The following is a 16,090-nucleotide window of genomic DNA, read 5'->3' on the forward strand; positions in this document are numbered from 1 at the left end:
AATAGGCCCATGGGGAGGAAGGGATTTGGAGCTCCAGGTGTCACCGAGGCTGGCACCAAGCTCCCAGGATGCCAACAGCTGCCTGGCAGGGTGGTGGCTCTCACCCCAGCACAGCTCTGAGGAGGAGATTTAACCCAGGCCTGCAGAGCAGTGCAATCCACCCCTGCTGGCTGCCCACACGGATAGCCAGCGGCGAGGGGCCGGGCAGCAGGAATCTGTAATGCAGCCTCCTGCACAATCCCATCTCACGCCACACTGGAGCTCCCTGCAGAAACTCCAGCTTTGCCGAGTTTGGCTCCGGGTTGGAATTCATTTTGGCAGCTGTTTAGGCAGGCAACCAAGGATCTTTCATTCATGTAATTGACTTTTATTCATATATATGTATGAAAAAATAATGAAAGAAACTGCAGAGTAGGTCTTGCTATCGGTAGCTTCCTCCGTGTGAAGCAAAAAGATGTGTATTAAAAGTGGCTCAGCAGCTAAATACACAAAGTGCTGCCCAGGGGCAGGAGCAGTATTTAGATATAAAACAAGTTACATGACTCTCAGATCCTGATCCTTGGCTCCGGGAGAATGTTTAACATTCAGGAACAAATGTAAAAAAAACCCCAGACCTTTGATACAAAATTCTGCACATGCACCTACCCATGCCTGTCCTCAGCCACCCTACCACAGCTCGGGACTGTGCCTGGAAGAGACAAACGTCACCTTTCCACTGACCAGCCCCTCTCTCCTTGCCTCCTCTCCTTAAAATTCCCTTTTCCTGCTGAATTATCACCTGCTTCCCACCAAGTCACCTTCCAAAACCACAAAGCCACACAGGCCAGGGCAGCAGCTGCTGCTGTGCCCAGGGGCACCACAGCTTTCCCCCGTGCTGGTGGCTAAATGGCTTTCAATAAACAAGAGAGTCAAGAAATAGAATGTTGATTTGCTGCTTAAGTAACGTGGCTCTTTTCCATAACTACCAGCCGGTTTCCCCATCCAGCTGCTCTGCACAGAGAGATCTATATCTATATAATATGTATGTGGATATATAATGAATCAAAACAAAGCTTAAAGGCCTCCTGGGGTGGATAATATAACCTGCCTCTCGGACATTAATGAATAGGAACAGATCAGGAAAAATAACTCCGCCGCAGAGGTGCAAAAGATGGAAAGAGATGATCTGTCTGGCTGACTCCCCGTCCCTCCTCGCTCCGTGCCCTGTGGCACTGATCTAAAATATAAATCTGCTTATTATTTATTATTCATATTATTATAGTGCTGGATTCCTCCGCTGGAGACGAGGAGCTCATTATGTTTTATGTGGCAAAGCTGCAGCCTGGAGAGAGGCAGAGCCCTCCCACGCCAGGCAAAGGGGATCTGCTTTGCTGGGCATGATCTGCCTGACACCTGGACACCCTTCCCTTGCAGGGCAGATCACTCTGCTCTGCACCAATCCCATTTTTTTCCAATAGAGTTTCCCTACTCTGCACCAATCCCCACTTTTTTCCATGGAGTTCCCCTAGTCTGCACCAAATCCCTCTTTTTTCCAGTAGAGTTTCCCTACTCTGCACCATTCCTCTCATTTTATCGATGAAGTTTCCTTACTCCACACCAAATCCCTCTTTTTCCCACGGAGATTCCCTACTCTGCACCAAATCCCTCTTTTTTCCCATGGAGTTTCCTTACTCTTCACCAAATACCACTTTTTCCCATGGAGTTTCCTTACTCTTCACCAAATACCACTTTTTCCCACGGAGTTTCCTTACTCTGCACCAACCCTCTCTATTTTCCCCACGAAGTTTCCCCACTCTGCACCAATCCTCTCATTTTTTCCACAGTTTCCCCTCTGTGCACCAAATCCCTCTTTTTTTCCATGGAAGTTTCCCAGCAGGACGAGGCTCAGCTGATTTTTAGCCCAAACGCATCCAACCTTGACCACCTAAAATCTGCGTAAAAAAACCCTCGGCGGTGGAGGAAGCCATCGATCCTTCCCTCTTTGGTACCCGCTCGTGTCAACCTGCCAGAAAGGCCTCTCTCAGTGCCAAAACCCAAAGCCAAGCAGGGCTTGCAGCAAGGTTTGTGCATCCCTCGGGATTTCTGCATCCCTCGGGATTTTCCACACCCCGCCGGCGGCTGGTCGCGGTTCCCGCCCGGAAGCGCTCGCGCTCCTCCCGCAGTTTTCCCTCACACTTCCATGGTGCTAACGAGCCTCCTGCCTCTGCAGGCTGCGAGGGTGCCGAGCGCAGCCCCGGGAAAATCTGCAGCCGCAGGTTTGGTGGGAATGGCGTGAGAACCTCCTGCCTGCGCTCGGAGACCGCCCGGCGCCCACCGCCCACCTCGGCTGAGCATCGACACCCTGCAAAAGCTTTCAAGGAAGCACCTTTCACCAGATCGTTCCAGAGAAAAGCAGCATAGATAAATGACTGCACCAGTCACCAGCCCCTCTTTGAACAGTTTCAGTTGCCTTTTACTGAAAAAAGAAAAAAAAAAATTCATTTTATCCTTGAGCAGTCTCCGTGGATGAGTCGCCTCAACGAGGTCGCTCAGGGCAGGGAGGGTAAAGGAGATGGGGCAGGGGCAGCCACTCTTCCCAGAGCTGGAACACACGGAGGGAATACCTGCAGAGAACTGCTAAGAATCCAAGGATAACCTTTGCCCAGACAAGCTGTGGCTGCCCCTGGATGCTGGGAGTGTCCAAGACCAGGCTGGACAGAGCTTGGAGCGCCCAGATCCAGTGGAAGATGTCCCTGTCTACATCAGGGGGTTGGAACTGGGTAATCTTTAAGATCCTTCCAACCCAAAGCATTTGTGATTCACTGTAAGTCTAAATGAGGCTTTGCTGAAGGGCCTGGCATCTGTACAGGTGATTTAAAAAAAAAAAAAAATATTTATGCACATAATTCAAAACCCCATAAATAAGACATCACTCCTCCAAGAAGAATAATCAGAACAAAATTAAAAGAGCAGACAGCAGATGAATATTGTATTTTTCTGTACCTCTCACCACTCCCCAGCAGCAAATGATAAATAGCTACAAACCTACTTCGCTTTAATGAACTTAACTGGCTCCTTTTTAATATGGGAGGGAAATATTAATATTGTATCCCAATAACTACACCCTCCTCCCACCCCGCTCCCCAAGCCAGGCCGGGATTAAACACTAATCCTGATGACAAGTGGAGAGGTTTTCCAGCAACAGCACCACCGTGTGAGCCCTGCAGCTTGTTCTGTGCTCTGGGCTGATCACAGCAGCCTGGCCGGGTTTAAAACCAGGGTAAGGCCATTCCTCTGCTGGGCAGCAGCAAATCCACGGCCACTTCACTCCGGATCCATCAGCAGCATCCACAAAGGGCTTGGAGAAGGCAGAGCTACACCACGAAAGGAGTTTGCACTTTGTGTGTGTCAAATGTTTCCAGCAGGAGGGAGAAGAGGAGTTTCGAGCTGCAAAAGGGAGGTGTGGAGCTGGGGATGGCACCAAATCTGCCACAAAGCCACACTGCCACGCTGCCTGCCGGCAGCGAAGGCACAGCTGGGTTTCTGCCCCCATCACCTCATCCCGACACCGGGAGGAAGAATCCAGACCTGCTGTCACCAGCGTCCTCCCTCCCCAGCACCCAGGGGCTGGCTGCACCTCCATCATCAGAGCCACCAGCACCCTTTAAAACGCTAATTCTGCCTTGTGGGATCTTCCCTGCAGCGCCTGCAGGAGAATTCTGCATGTCCTGAGGGAGCTGAACTAACCCATCCACGATTCCTCTGCCTTTTCATTCATTTTTACCTCAAGAACCTTTCATGCTCGTTTTTCCCTTGCTGCAGCCCTCCAGCTCAGACGCACCTATGCACAACCTGCACCCAACAGGGCAGCTCTGGGGCCTTTACTCACTGGAGAAGGGGCTGAGTGCACCATGAACCCCCCAGGAGGGTGATCACACAGGGATCCAGGGCCGTACAAACGATGCTCTGCTGCCCACGGCCGTGACAGAGGGATGGGCTGGGAATAAAGGGGCACCACACAACCGCAGGGATGCAGGAAAAGCTCCGCTCTGCCTCTTCCCAGCACACACAGCTGAACGCCAGGGGCTTCCCACAGCTCTGGGGGATCCCCAAGAACATTTTCTTGGTGCGAAAAGCTGAGAGAATTGGGATTGTTCGGCCTTGAGAAGAGGCTTTGGGTGACCTCAACTGCAGTGCCTGAAGGAGCTGCAGGGAGGATGGAGAGGGACCTTTTACAAAGGCTTGGAGCGACAGGATGAGGGGGAATGGCTGAAAACTCAAAAAGAGTGGGTTTAGGTTGGATATTGGGAAGAAATCCTTCCCTGTGAGGGTGGGGAAGCTCTGGCAAAGGGCACCCAGAGAAGATGTGGCTGCCCCTGGATCCCTGGAAGTGCCAAAAGCCAGGATGGAACAAACCTTCAAGCCTTCAAACCAACCTAAAGCATTCTATGACTCTGGTTCCGCCATCAGAGCAGACACAGGAGATTCACAGCCCTTTGGGCACTCCAGAATTTTGGAACCACGCCCAGAAACGAGGACAAACTACCCAGAGTGACACTTGCAGTGACACCCCAGCGTCGGCGTGGGTCCTGGATTCCAAACTGCTTCTCTGGGCGATGAAACCACAAAGCACAGGGACAGCAGTGACAGCTGAGCCAGAGGTGGACGCACAGTCCCTGGGTATGGGGCAGGAAAACATCAAGTTCCAGCCCAAAAAACACCCTTAAATGCTGGAGTTGTGTAAGTTTTGCAGGGCTGGGAGACAGAGGCAGGGAAGGGATTTTCATGCGCAGGGGAAACCCTGAAAGCCCACAGGAGGTTTTGCAAGGGGTTTGTCAGCAGATCCTCTCTCAGGGCTCCTGATCCCGCTGCTGGTGAGGGCAATCCCACGGATAAACCACAATTTTGGCCGGGGTATGAATTTTAAACAAGCTTCTTTAGCACAGCCAATGAATCAAGCCAGAGAATGCCAATTTAGGGCTCTGCTCGGTGAGGCCGAGTAAATAACCCAGTAAATAACTCAGGCAAATTTCCTGACACTTCCCTGAGCATGAGTGAACAGGCAAAAAAAAACAAAAAACAAACCAAACCCAGAACTGCTCCCACACACTTTGAGTGCTGCAGGAAAGCAGGGGAGACGCTACCCTGGAGGGAGCTGATGGTTTTAGGGGTGGCTGGATGCAACAAAACCCATGCAAGAGGTCTCAGGATATTTTAGGAAGCTTTGTGCTGGCTCTTCCAAGGGCTCCAGGCTTGCCTGGAGATAATTCCTTCCCTCCCAGAGCCCTTAAAGCTGTTGAGAGAGCACTCCCATCCCTGCCTGCTCCTTCCCTCCCTGATCAGACCCAGCTTTTTGAGGTCCTCGGAGATAATAATTCAGCCAGACAGAGCAGGGAGCTGACTGGCAAAAGGCATTCTCAATAAAGCATCACCAATTTGGGATAAAGCTTTTAGACCTGGATTTCCCCACCAAGGTCTCCAGAAAAAAAAAAAAACCACAAACCAAAAACAAAACAGGAACGAGGAGATTTTCTCCAGGGCTGCATCAGAAGGGAACAAACAGTTTAAGGCTGAAAAAAAGAGGTCTGCACCAATGGCTTCTCCCCACCCCCCGAGTATCAGGGAGAGAACCAGAGCGTTGAGGAGGCTCCAGGCTGCTCCTCTGCAGCCAAAGGCACGGGGAAGGTCACCCTGGAGCCCACATTCTGCTCGATTTCTCGCACAGATGACGCCTCTCAAGCTCACTGCAATGCAACGCTGGCTGTGGGTCCTGTCCAGGCCAGCAGAAATTCACCGTGTGCTCGGAGATGAAGCAATCTGCTGCCTCTTCGCTCCACTGAGGGCTGCCAGGGCCAAGATCCACCCAAAAAAACCCCAAAAAAGCAGCAGCAGGGAAGCTCAGGGCTCGGCTCACAAGCCAAGTGTCCCTGACTCAGCACCAGTGTGTTTCCTTCTGCCTGGAAGCCAAGAGCTGCAGGGAATAATCTCTTTTTCCTGGTGAAGAACCCACCCTGACCCTGCCCAGCTCTCATCCCATTACTGATCACATCCCTGTGCCTTTCAGCAATCCCTATCAGATGGTTTCCAGGATTGTTTTAAACGTTTGCTCCCATTTTCTTTGAATATGTAAATGTTCTCGCCGGTCTGATTTTCCTTCCCTAAGCAGAGCATTGATTAATGTTGCTAGATATCATATCTCCCTGCCTTGCCAAAAGCATGCATTTGGGAATGATTTCAGGGCTGCTGGTAATATTTTTTTCCCCCTCTTTTTATTCTGCACTTTATTTTTATTAACTTTTTTTGTTGGAGGCACCATAAAAATGAAACTGTTGCTTGAAGGAACAGCACTCACTAAACCCCCCCAAACCAAAGCAAGCTGGAAGGCAGCTGCCATTCCCACTTGGAAGATGCAGTGCAAGATTTGAGTTTCCAGTCCTTAAAAAAGCTGAAAATCACAGTGCCAGGTCTCAAACACCTTCACTTTTCGCTCTGGGGAGGTGGAAAGCAGACAAGACCCCAGATTTGCAGCTCACACACTGCCAAAAACCCCACAGAGCTCCCCAAAAAGACGGGACACAAAGCAAAGTGAAGGATTTTCCCTTCCAGCATCCTGATAATTCCCCCCATCCCTGCCTGCTGGCTCGAGTGGAGGATGTGCCCATCAAGGTGAAATGCGGGCAGCAGAGCTGGGAGCGTGCGGGGATTCCAGGGATATAAAACATCCAGCCACCCTTCCCAGGCTCCTGCCAGCTCACACCCTCCCTCCCCGTATTTCCTGGGCTGCCTCACGCTCCACTGGCAGAGGGGAGAGGTAATTTCACTCCAAGAGTGTCACCTGTGAAAGTTGCAAATGGGGGACAGGAATGGATTAAAGCCGCTTGTCTGCAACTAAAGGTTCACAAAGGCAGCGTGGGGAGCAGCCAGGGGAAGCAGTTTCCTTTCCAAACAGCACAGCGAAGCGTCAGCTCCGGGAGCTGAGTCCCATCATCAGGCTTCTGGATGCGTTTCTGCTCCCTAATCTGATGGTGCCTCTCCCCGGAGGCTTTTTAGCACAGCCCAAAGGAGCCTGAGTTCACGGGGTGCCCTGCAAATGGGGAGTCTGGGGTTAGCAGGGGTCCTGTGGCACCCCTGAACTGGGGGCGGGTTGGGCTCACCCCCTGCCCATCGATGGAGAGCAGACGTGTTTGTGACACAGAAATGTTTCACTGTATGGGGAGTTCAGGAGAGGGGGCAGGACACAGCAGGGAGGAGTTCAGTTCCTCAGGGCTCTTTGAGGGGAGGCTTTGAATGCACACGGGAAGAGCAACATCAACACCACAAAAACCAACGTAAACATGGAAATTCACCGTGAACTGCATTCCATTGAGAGGAAGAGACAACATTCCCAAACTGCAGGGAGGAGCTTCAGCAAGTGTGTCAACTCACCATCAACTGCATTTCATGTACAGACTAAAGACAGAACATTCCCAAAATGCAAGGAGGAACTCAGCATGTCCACTGACCACAAACTGCATTTCATTGATAAAAGGAAGTAGAGAACATTCCCAAAATGCATGGAGGAATTTCAGCAACTGTGTCAACTCACCATAAACTAATCTCATTTACAAGAGGAAGAGACAACATTCCCAAAATGCACGGAGGAATTTCAGCATCTCTGTCAACTCACCATAAACTAATTTCATTTACAAGAGGAATGCGAGAACATTTCCAAAATGCAGGGAGAAGCTTTGGCAAGTGTTGTCAGCTCACCATAAACTCCATTTCATTGATAAAAGGAAGTAGAGAACATTCCCAAAATACACGGAGGAGTTTCAGCATCTTTGTCGACTCACCATAAACTAATTTCATTTACAAGAGGAAGGAGAGAACATTCCCAAAATTCAAGGAGGAGTTCAGTGTGTCAGCTCACCACAACATGCACTTCATTTACAAGAGGAATGTACAAGAGGAAGGAGAGAACATTCCCAAAATGCAAGGAGGATCTCAGTGTGCAAACCCACCATAAACTCCATTTCATTGATAAAAGGAAGTAGAGAACATTCCCAAAATGCAAGGAGGAATTTCAGCAACTGTATCAACTCACCATAAACTGCATTTCATTCACAAACTAAAGACAGGATATTCCCAAAAGGTTCCTCCCAAGGAGGAGCTCAGCAAGTGTGTCAGCTCACCATGAACTAATTCCATTTACAAAAGGAAGGAGAAAACATTCCCAAAACGCACGGAGGAACTTCAGCAAGCCTGCCAGCTCACCATGAGCTGCATTTCATTCACAAACTAAGGACAGAACATTCCCAAAGCTGCAGGGAATGAAAGTGTGTCAACTCACCACCAGCTGCACGTCTCTCCCAAGAGGAAGGAGCAAACCTTGGCCCCACCTGAACGAGGACAGGGAGGATCTCCCTCTCCAAGAATCCCTCCAGAGCTGGAAAAACCCAGACCCGAGCGAGGCGTGCACTCACCGATCCTCAGGGAATGGGGGCTGGCCCAGATCCTCATCAGCCACGGCAGAAGGAGCACCAGAGGCGCCAAGACACGGAGCATCTTCCATAAATCCTCATGGAGCCCTGTGGTGGTCTGGGCATGACATAACTCTGCAGGGAGACACAAAACGCGGCCGTGAGCCCCTCTGCTCTCCCCCAGCAGCATCACTCAGCTCCGGAGACAAAAGCTCTATTTACCAGAGGAGGAGGAAGCTATTTACGGACTATGAATTATTCAGGGATTGGAATCAAACTGGGCAGAGAGATCTTTGGAGGGGAAAGAAAAAAAAAAAAAAATTAAAAAAGAAAAAGGGAAAGAAAAGCGAGGAAAAGTCCAAATATTTCATTTTGGCATTTTTAGCGTTTCAACAAAAACAAGTGGAAATCAATATTGAGTCACATCTCTGACTTCCATTCGCACCCACTCCCCCCCGCCTTTTTCTTTCCACTCAGAGCAGCCTGCGAGTCATTATATAATCCTGATTTTAGGGTGGGAAAAAAACAATTTCACAGCAAAACATGATTCCAGGGAAGGGTTTAGGAGGCAGAAGTTACTCGGGCTTCACCAAACCAGAAATCAATTCCTCACCACAATTCCAGTCACCTCCTTCCCTCGCTCTCAGGACCAAGAGGATCCAGCACAAGACCAAGAGCATCTTTTTTTGTCCTCACACAAGGTCTCACCACCCAACCATACAGAAGTCCGAGTTCCAAAGTCAAAACACCACCAAAATGAAGGGCAGGAGGTGCAAAACCCACCAGCTCATCATCAGCACGGATATTGGCACTGGCTGTCCCACAGCAGGCTCCTGCAGTGCGCTAATCAAATTTGTAACAAATACCATTTTAAACAGCTTCGTAAAGGGCAGGTTTTACTTCATAGGAAAGAAAAAAATTAAAAAAAAAAACAACCAAAGAAGGTTGTCTCAGGAGCTGATAAAATTATCTCCACAGGCAGCGATGTCCTTAAATGCTGACTTTGAGTGTTTCATCTGTTACCTTATCTCTCCCTTCTCCAGCTCGCTGGCAAACATTCCCAGCCTCTTCCATTTGTCTCCTTCTCGGGCCAAATACCGAAGTCCTGACACAGGCAAAGTCTTTAATCTGCCTTTGAAGTTACCAGGAGTTTTGTCTGAGCAAGGCACAGCCTTTCACTAGCAATTTTCCAATTAATCTATTTTTAGATTACATTTTAAGACTTTCCTCCAGCTTATCTCAGCACACTCCACAGGGACCTTCCCCTTTCACAGAGGGGAAATGCAGAGACGGGGCCACACAAATAAAAATCCTGGGACAGCTGCATCCCCTGGGGTTTGAGCCCTCGGGAAACTCCCACCTCCAGCTCTCCCTCCTGCATCCCAATCCCAGCAAATTGAAGGATCTCATGCTCAGCTATCAGTCAGACACGAGAAGAGCATCCCGATTTCAGCGCCCCCAACCCATTTTTAAAAGCCAGGAACTCCCCAAAAAACCACCTGGAAAATCGTGAGCCACCTCTGTGAAGGGCAAATAGCAATTTTATCTTTTTTTTTTTTTTTCCTCCCGTTTTCAGTGGGAGTTCCAGGGTAATTCCTGGGGAAGAGAAGCCCTAAAAGGTCAAGCACATGGGAAATTGGTTACTTAGAAGCGCTGGCAGCGGCAGAGACAGATTGCGGAGCCAACGTATCATTTGAGCACTTCGAAGCAGCTATTTCCAAACTTCCCAGGATATTGACAAAACAGCAGGATGGCGTCGTCAGGTTCTCTCACAGCCCGGAACGCGGAGCTGGTGGAACACACACAGACATCTCCTCCCCACGGGAACAGGGATGGAGACAGCAGGACAGCGGGGGCAGCTCGAGCTTTGCCACCCCAAGAGATTCCTCCTGCTCAGCTCTGGCTCCAAAGCTGCTCCCCAACACTCACCGTCCCGTTTTCCTCAATTTTTAGGTCCTACTTCTTGTGCTGCTGCCCCCAGTGTGCTTTCCTCGCCAGCCCCTGGTGATGAACAGCTGCTAAACTCAACTAAAACAGCTGGTGGGGAATGTCAGACCAGGGCAGGAAAAAGGGGGTAACAAACACCTCAGTTTCCAGCCAAACAGGAGGAAAACGCCTGCCTGAAATCCCAGGAGGCTGCTGGAGTTTACATCCTCATCGTTCCCTGCCAAAGCTCTGTGGGATCACTGCAAGGAAGGACACGGAGGGGCCGGAGCACATCCAGGGAAAGGAAAGGAGCTGGGGAAGGAGCATCAGGAGAGGCTGAGGGAGCTGGGAAGCGGCTGAGCCTGGAGGAAAGGAGGCTCAAGGGGAACCTTGTGGCTCTGCACAACTCCCTGACCGGAGCAGGGGGATTTGGGATCTTATCCCAGGGAACAGGGACGGGAGGAGAGGGAGCGGCCTCAGGCTGGGCCAGGGGAGGCTCAGCTTGGACAGCAGCAGGAATTTCCCCATGGAAAAGGCTGTTAAATATTGGAAGGAGCTGCCCAGGAAGGTTTGGAGTCCCCATCCCTGGAGGTGTCCAAGGAACCACTGGAGGTAGCACTCTGTGCTCTGGGCTGGAGATGAGATGGGATTTGGGCACAGCTGGGATTGGGAGGACTTTTCCAGCCTCAGTAATGCTGTGACCCAGCAGATTAAAAGGGCGTGGTTCTCATCTCAGACCCGGCAAAGACAAAACGCACAGGAAGCAACCACTCCTGCGGGAAAGGGGAAAAGCTCCGAGGGACAGACCCCCAAGGCTGCTCCTCCTGTTTGGAGAGGCTGAGGAGGAGATTCCCACAGCTGCCTGAGCACCAGCAGCTCGGAGTTAACAGCAAAGCTGAGCCATAAATCCGGGGTGCCCGCTGAGCTCTGCTCCAGCTGTAATTACCTGGGACATGGAGCACAGGGGGATGCTGCTCCTCCTCACACATTCCCCACCCCTCGGGAGGGCTCGGCTCTTGGAGCACGGGACCCAGGGAACAGCTGCCAGTAATAGGAATGCACCAAACAGCAGAAGAGACGGGATCCTACAAGCCATGCCCACGGGCCATCTGGCTGCTGCAGGTGATCGCAAAACACCTGGCGAGAGGAGCACCAGGAGCCTCCCCACCAGCACACCTGCACCGCTGCTGGGATTCCACATTCAGGATAAGGAGGCCAGGAGACAGAGGATTTTTCCTCCTAGCCCAGCATCAAAGTCACTCTCACGTGAACAAAGACGCGTTTCAGTCCTCACAGCATCTGCCCAGACCCCGCCTGCTGCCTCCTCCCTAAATTCAGGCACAAAAGGGTGGCGAGCACAGTTCGGACGCCCTCGCTGCACACTGATTTTGCCTGAGCTGCAAGGTGCCATCTGTCTGTCCCTCATTTCCCCGGAGATGCCGTGAAACGGGAGTTGCACCCGGGTGCACCAGTGAATCGTGGTTACAGCTGGGCCATCCCCCCCAGCGCAGCCCCAAATTCCACTCAGAGCGGGGAGGAGGAGAACTTTCCTTCGTGCCACACAAATATAAAACCTCAGAAAGCCGAGAAAAGCCCCGAAGAGACAAAGCTACTCCGCAGCTTGCAGCTCTAATTCTCGTGCATGTGAAGATGACTTATCCCAGACTCATCCTCAGCTGGCTGAAAATAACCCAAACCCAACTTCCCCTGCTGAAGTTTCCCGGCGAGAACACGGCAGGAGCCGTGCATTCACAGCTTTAGTGGCTCCCCTTCGCTGCTCTGCCTGGTTGATGGACAGCTGTCTGTGGAGCATTCCCAATCTGCTCCCCCCAAAAAAAGAGTGGGATGGCTGGGAAAGAGTTCCCTGGGCCCTTCAGAGTGGGAGGCGCCTTGCTGAGAAGCTGCTGCTGGATCACGAGCTGACCCCTGCAGCAGCACAAATATGGAATTCTTTTCCTGCTAAGCTCCCACCCCCCCTTTTTTTTTTTTTTTTTCTCATATTTCATCTCTGCCAATACAAGAGAATGAAATAAATCAGGGCTATACTGGAGAGTTTTGTGTTCTCTCTGGAGATAAAAGTCCCTAAATACCAAGCAGAGTTATGGACGATTTGCCTCCGAGAGGGAGCAAGTTGCTGCTGAAACTACTGATACATTTTTAATGCCTGTGAGAGCTGGTGCTCTTCCCTGCTATCGCCACAGCGCACTGCTATTCGGAGATTTCCGCAGAAAAAATTCTCAGCCGGTGGAGCAAAAAGCCAAAAGGCAGAATAAAATGTTAAAGCACTGAAAGAAACCCCCCAGAAAACCTCTCTGCTGAAGCTGCCACAGAGATAAAGAAGACATCCCTGAAAAGCTGCCACCTCTCTGCTCGCTCCCCCTGCACAGCCTGACGAGGACAAGCAGGGAATCCGCTGTTATTCCATGGAATTATGGAGTGGTTTGGGTTGGAAGGGGCCTTAAAGATCATCTCCCACGGGCTGGGACACCTCCAACCACCCCAGGTTCCTCCAAACCCAGCCTGGCCTTGGACGTTCCAAGGATGGGGCAGCAACTTCTGACGGCAACCTGTGCCAGCGATTTCTGCATTTCCTCCAAAAACGCAGAACGTGTTCCCAGCCCCATCCTGTCCCCAGCAGGGCTCAGCACCTCCAGCCACCCTGCAGAGCAGCGCCGGGCCCAGGATTCCCAAAAACCCCGACGTGTTGCTCTTATCCCCGTGCAACCCCACGCTGCAAACCCCTCTCCACGCCTTCTCCCGCAAGCTGAGAAACCACAAACACCCTGGAAAAACCTGGCAGCAAATTCCACCTTCTCCAGGCTGATTTTTTTAGGATTTTTTTTTTTTTTTTTTCCCCCAAGCAGGAGTTTGGAAGGGAGCTTTGGTGTTGATGGATCTCTCTCCCTGCCTCACCAGAAGCTTGATGAATGGTGAGAAAAGGCAGCTCGAGCAGAGCTGGAGTAATCCTCACAGCTGAGACAACAAATTTAACAGCTGCAGAGCAGCAAGGAATTGGGGGGGAAAAAAAAAAAAAATCAAACTGTCGGGGAATATCAACAAACAACTTAACCGGGCCTTTTCTCATTCTTTTCGACAGGCAAAGAGAGCTCTTGCGTTTTGTGAAGCTGCTTTTGCAGACAGGCTGGGGTTTAAACGGAACAGGCGAGAAGGGAAGAACATGAGAAACCTGGAAAAAACATCTCAACAAGTGGCTGTTGGAAAGAGTCTCAGGGGGAGGGCAGAGCTCCACTGACAGCCTGCCCCGGGGCCACAAAGATGTAAGTTCAATTAAACTGAAAAATCGCTCCATTTAAAGCCGCCACCGATATGTTTCACACGGCAGGGAAAAAAAAAAAAAAAGAAAAGAAAAGAAAATCAAAAAAAGCATAATTAGCACGGGTAAATCATTACCACGAGGTATTGTCGCAGTCAAAAAAACCTCTGTGAGGCTGAGGGAAGGATCGACATCTATAAAGAGAATGAACGGCTGGAATTACAATGGTAAATTTGAAGGAACGGGGGGAAAAAAATACAAATTAAGGTTTGGATGGAATGTAAACCCTTCACGCTGCGAGGAGCTGGTGAATTCTCTATTTTTGAGGGCTGGGAGAATCAGCCCTGGGGGCAAGGCTCCTCACACAGCCTCTGGAAGCAGCCAGTGCTTAAAAAGGATACTTAACAACATGAAGCAGAGCTCGGTTCCAGTCTGGCAATTTCTATGTTCCTATAAAAACCACGTCTCGGGTTTTTTTTTGGGATTTCATCAGCATTGAAGAGCCTGCTTTGCTCACAGCCACCCCTCTCTCTGTCCCCACACCAGTGCCAGGGATGGATTCACCCAGGCTGAGAGATGGAGCTGTGGTATCTCCCTTGCCCAGGTGCCAGGGGATGAACAGAACCCCATCACCTCACACCTCGAGAGGCAGAGAGCAGCTGAAGGTGATAGTAGTGATAAACACCTGCTCGGATGATACATAAAATGGATTTTTAAAAAACTTTTATTTTCATTCCCCTAGCTGTGTTCTTTCATCTCTCTCTTCTCCTTTTTTTCTTTTTTTTTTTTTTCCCCCTCCACCCTTCGTGACTTCCAGAAAAAGCAGCAAGAAAACTTCAAGGAGAAAAGAATTCTGGAGGCAGTGAAGCAGAAGGACGAATGTATCCCTGACATTTCTCGTTGCTGTGGATTATTTTCTTTAACTTTCTCTCTCCCCAGCCTTGAGCCCTCTCATCTCAATCCTGCCCAGAATTAGCACAGCCCGATCAAATTTCCTACCGCTGCTTAGAGATAAAAGCAGCGCGTCCCCATCCTGATTCCTCACACGGGCTGGGCTATCTCAGAGCGAGATTTATCAACCCCGGACCCGTGAGCACAAGGAGACTTCAGTCTCAGGATATCTTTATTCAATTTCCTTCTCCTCCACAGGTTTATCACACGAGCCATCAGCCCTCGCAGGCTCGGTGAATTCTGGAGAGCTCTGCTGGCACAGAGGAGCGAACGATTGAGTGTGGAAACCTCTCCTGCCCCCTCAGCCACGCTCACGAGAGTCCCATTGCAGCACCCGAACTCATCTGCTGGGGCAGCTCCTGGCAGCGGATTTCAGCTGGGGCAACGCTTGGGGGTTCAGGGAGCGCAGCCGCCCTGCAGAGCCCCGGGACATCCAGCTGTGCCCTTCCTGCCCTCCTTCACAGCCTGCCACAGAGAAAACCCTCCGGCTGCCGGGAAAACACACAGCGCGGGGGATGCGCGGGGTAGAACACAGAAATGGTGCGGTTGTGTGGTGGAACCCGAGCCTGGCTGCGGATGAGCTCCCCCAGCCTCGGCGAGGATGCTGCTGCTGCTGCTGCCCCGTCCCTCTGCCAGGAATCCCCGCTCCTGGCACAGCACAGCCCCGGGTTTAGCCTGGGCCTCACAGCGAGCAAGGATTTGCACCTTTGCACTGAGCACTGAGCGCCCCAGCACACCCCAACCCATCATCTGCCAAAAGCTCCCTGCCTGTGACCGTCCACCGGCTGAAAAAACCCACCGGGAAAAGAGGGAACCGAGGCCGTGCGGGATTCCCTCCTCCGGTGCCCACGATTTATTTTTATTAACAAACAATAGCATTAAAAGCACCGCGGTCTCCCACTGCGAGGACTGTGTGAGACACTCTTAATTGGCTTGGAGCTGTTATCTGAGAGGAAAAATCACCGCCAGGCTTGGGGGGAGAGGAGAGGCTGCAGGTGGGAGGAGGAAGGGAAGGGTTTTCTCCTGTTTAAGGGCAGGCAGCTGGCATCAAACAGGGGCCAGAGATGGCCACAGCAGCTCTGATCCCACAGCTCAATCCCCGACCAGCACCTCAATCCTCGACCAGCACCTCAATCCTTGACCAACACCTCAATCCTCGACCAGCACCTCAATCCTCGACCAGCACCTCAATCCCTGACCAGCACCTCAATCCCTGACCAGCACCTCAATCCTCGACCAGCACCTCAATCCTCAAACAGCACCTCAATCCTCAAACAGCACCTCAATCCTTGACCAACACCTCAATCCTCAGCCAGCACCTCAATCCTCAAACAGCACCTCAATCCCCGACCAGCACCTCAATCCCTGACCAGCACCTCAATCCTCGACCAGCACCTCCATCCTCGACCAGCACCTCAATCCTTGATCAGCACCTCAATCCCCGACCAGCACCTCAATCCTCGACCAACACCTCAATCCTCGACCAGCACCTCAATCCCTG

The 16,090-nt window shown here is 51.2% G+C and overlaps 1 protein-coding gene across 1 annotated transcript in view; it reads right to left on the reverse strand.

Annotated features, from left to right (window-relative positions):
- Positions 1-16,090, reverse strand: part of GRIK4 (glutamate ionotropic receptor kainate type subunit 4) — a 176,709-nt gene that overhangs the window by 109,676 nt on the left and 50,943 nt on the right. Inside the window, exon 2 of the mRNA XM_040085041.1 lies at positions 8,442-8,573. Within this exon, the coding sequence (XP_039940975.1) occupies positions 8,442-8,573 (132 nt within the window). The remainder of the gene's footprint in view (positions 1-8,441; positions 8,574-16,090) is intronic.

Source organism: Hirundo rustica, chromosome 23 (genome assembly GCF_015227805.2).
Source record: "Hirundo rustica isolate bHirRus1 chromosome 23, bHirRus1.pri.v3, whole genome shotgun sequence".
NCBI classification, from domain to species: domain Eukaryota; kingdom Metazoa; phylum Chordata; class Aves; order Passeriformes; family Hirundinidae; genus Hirundo; species Hirundo rustica.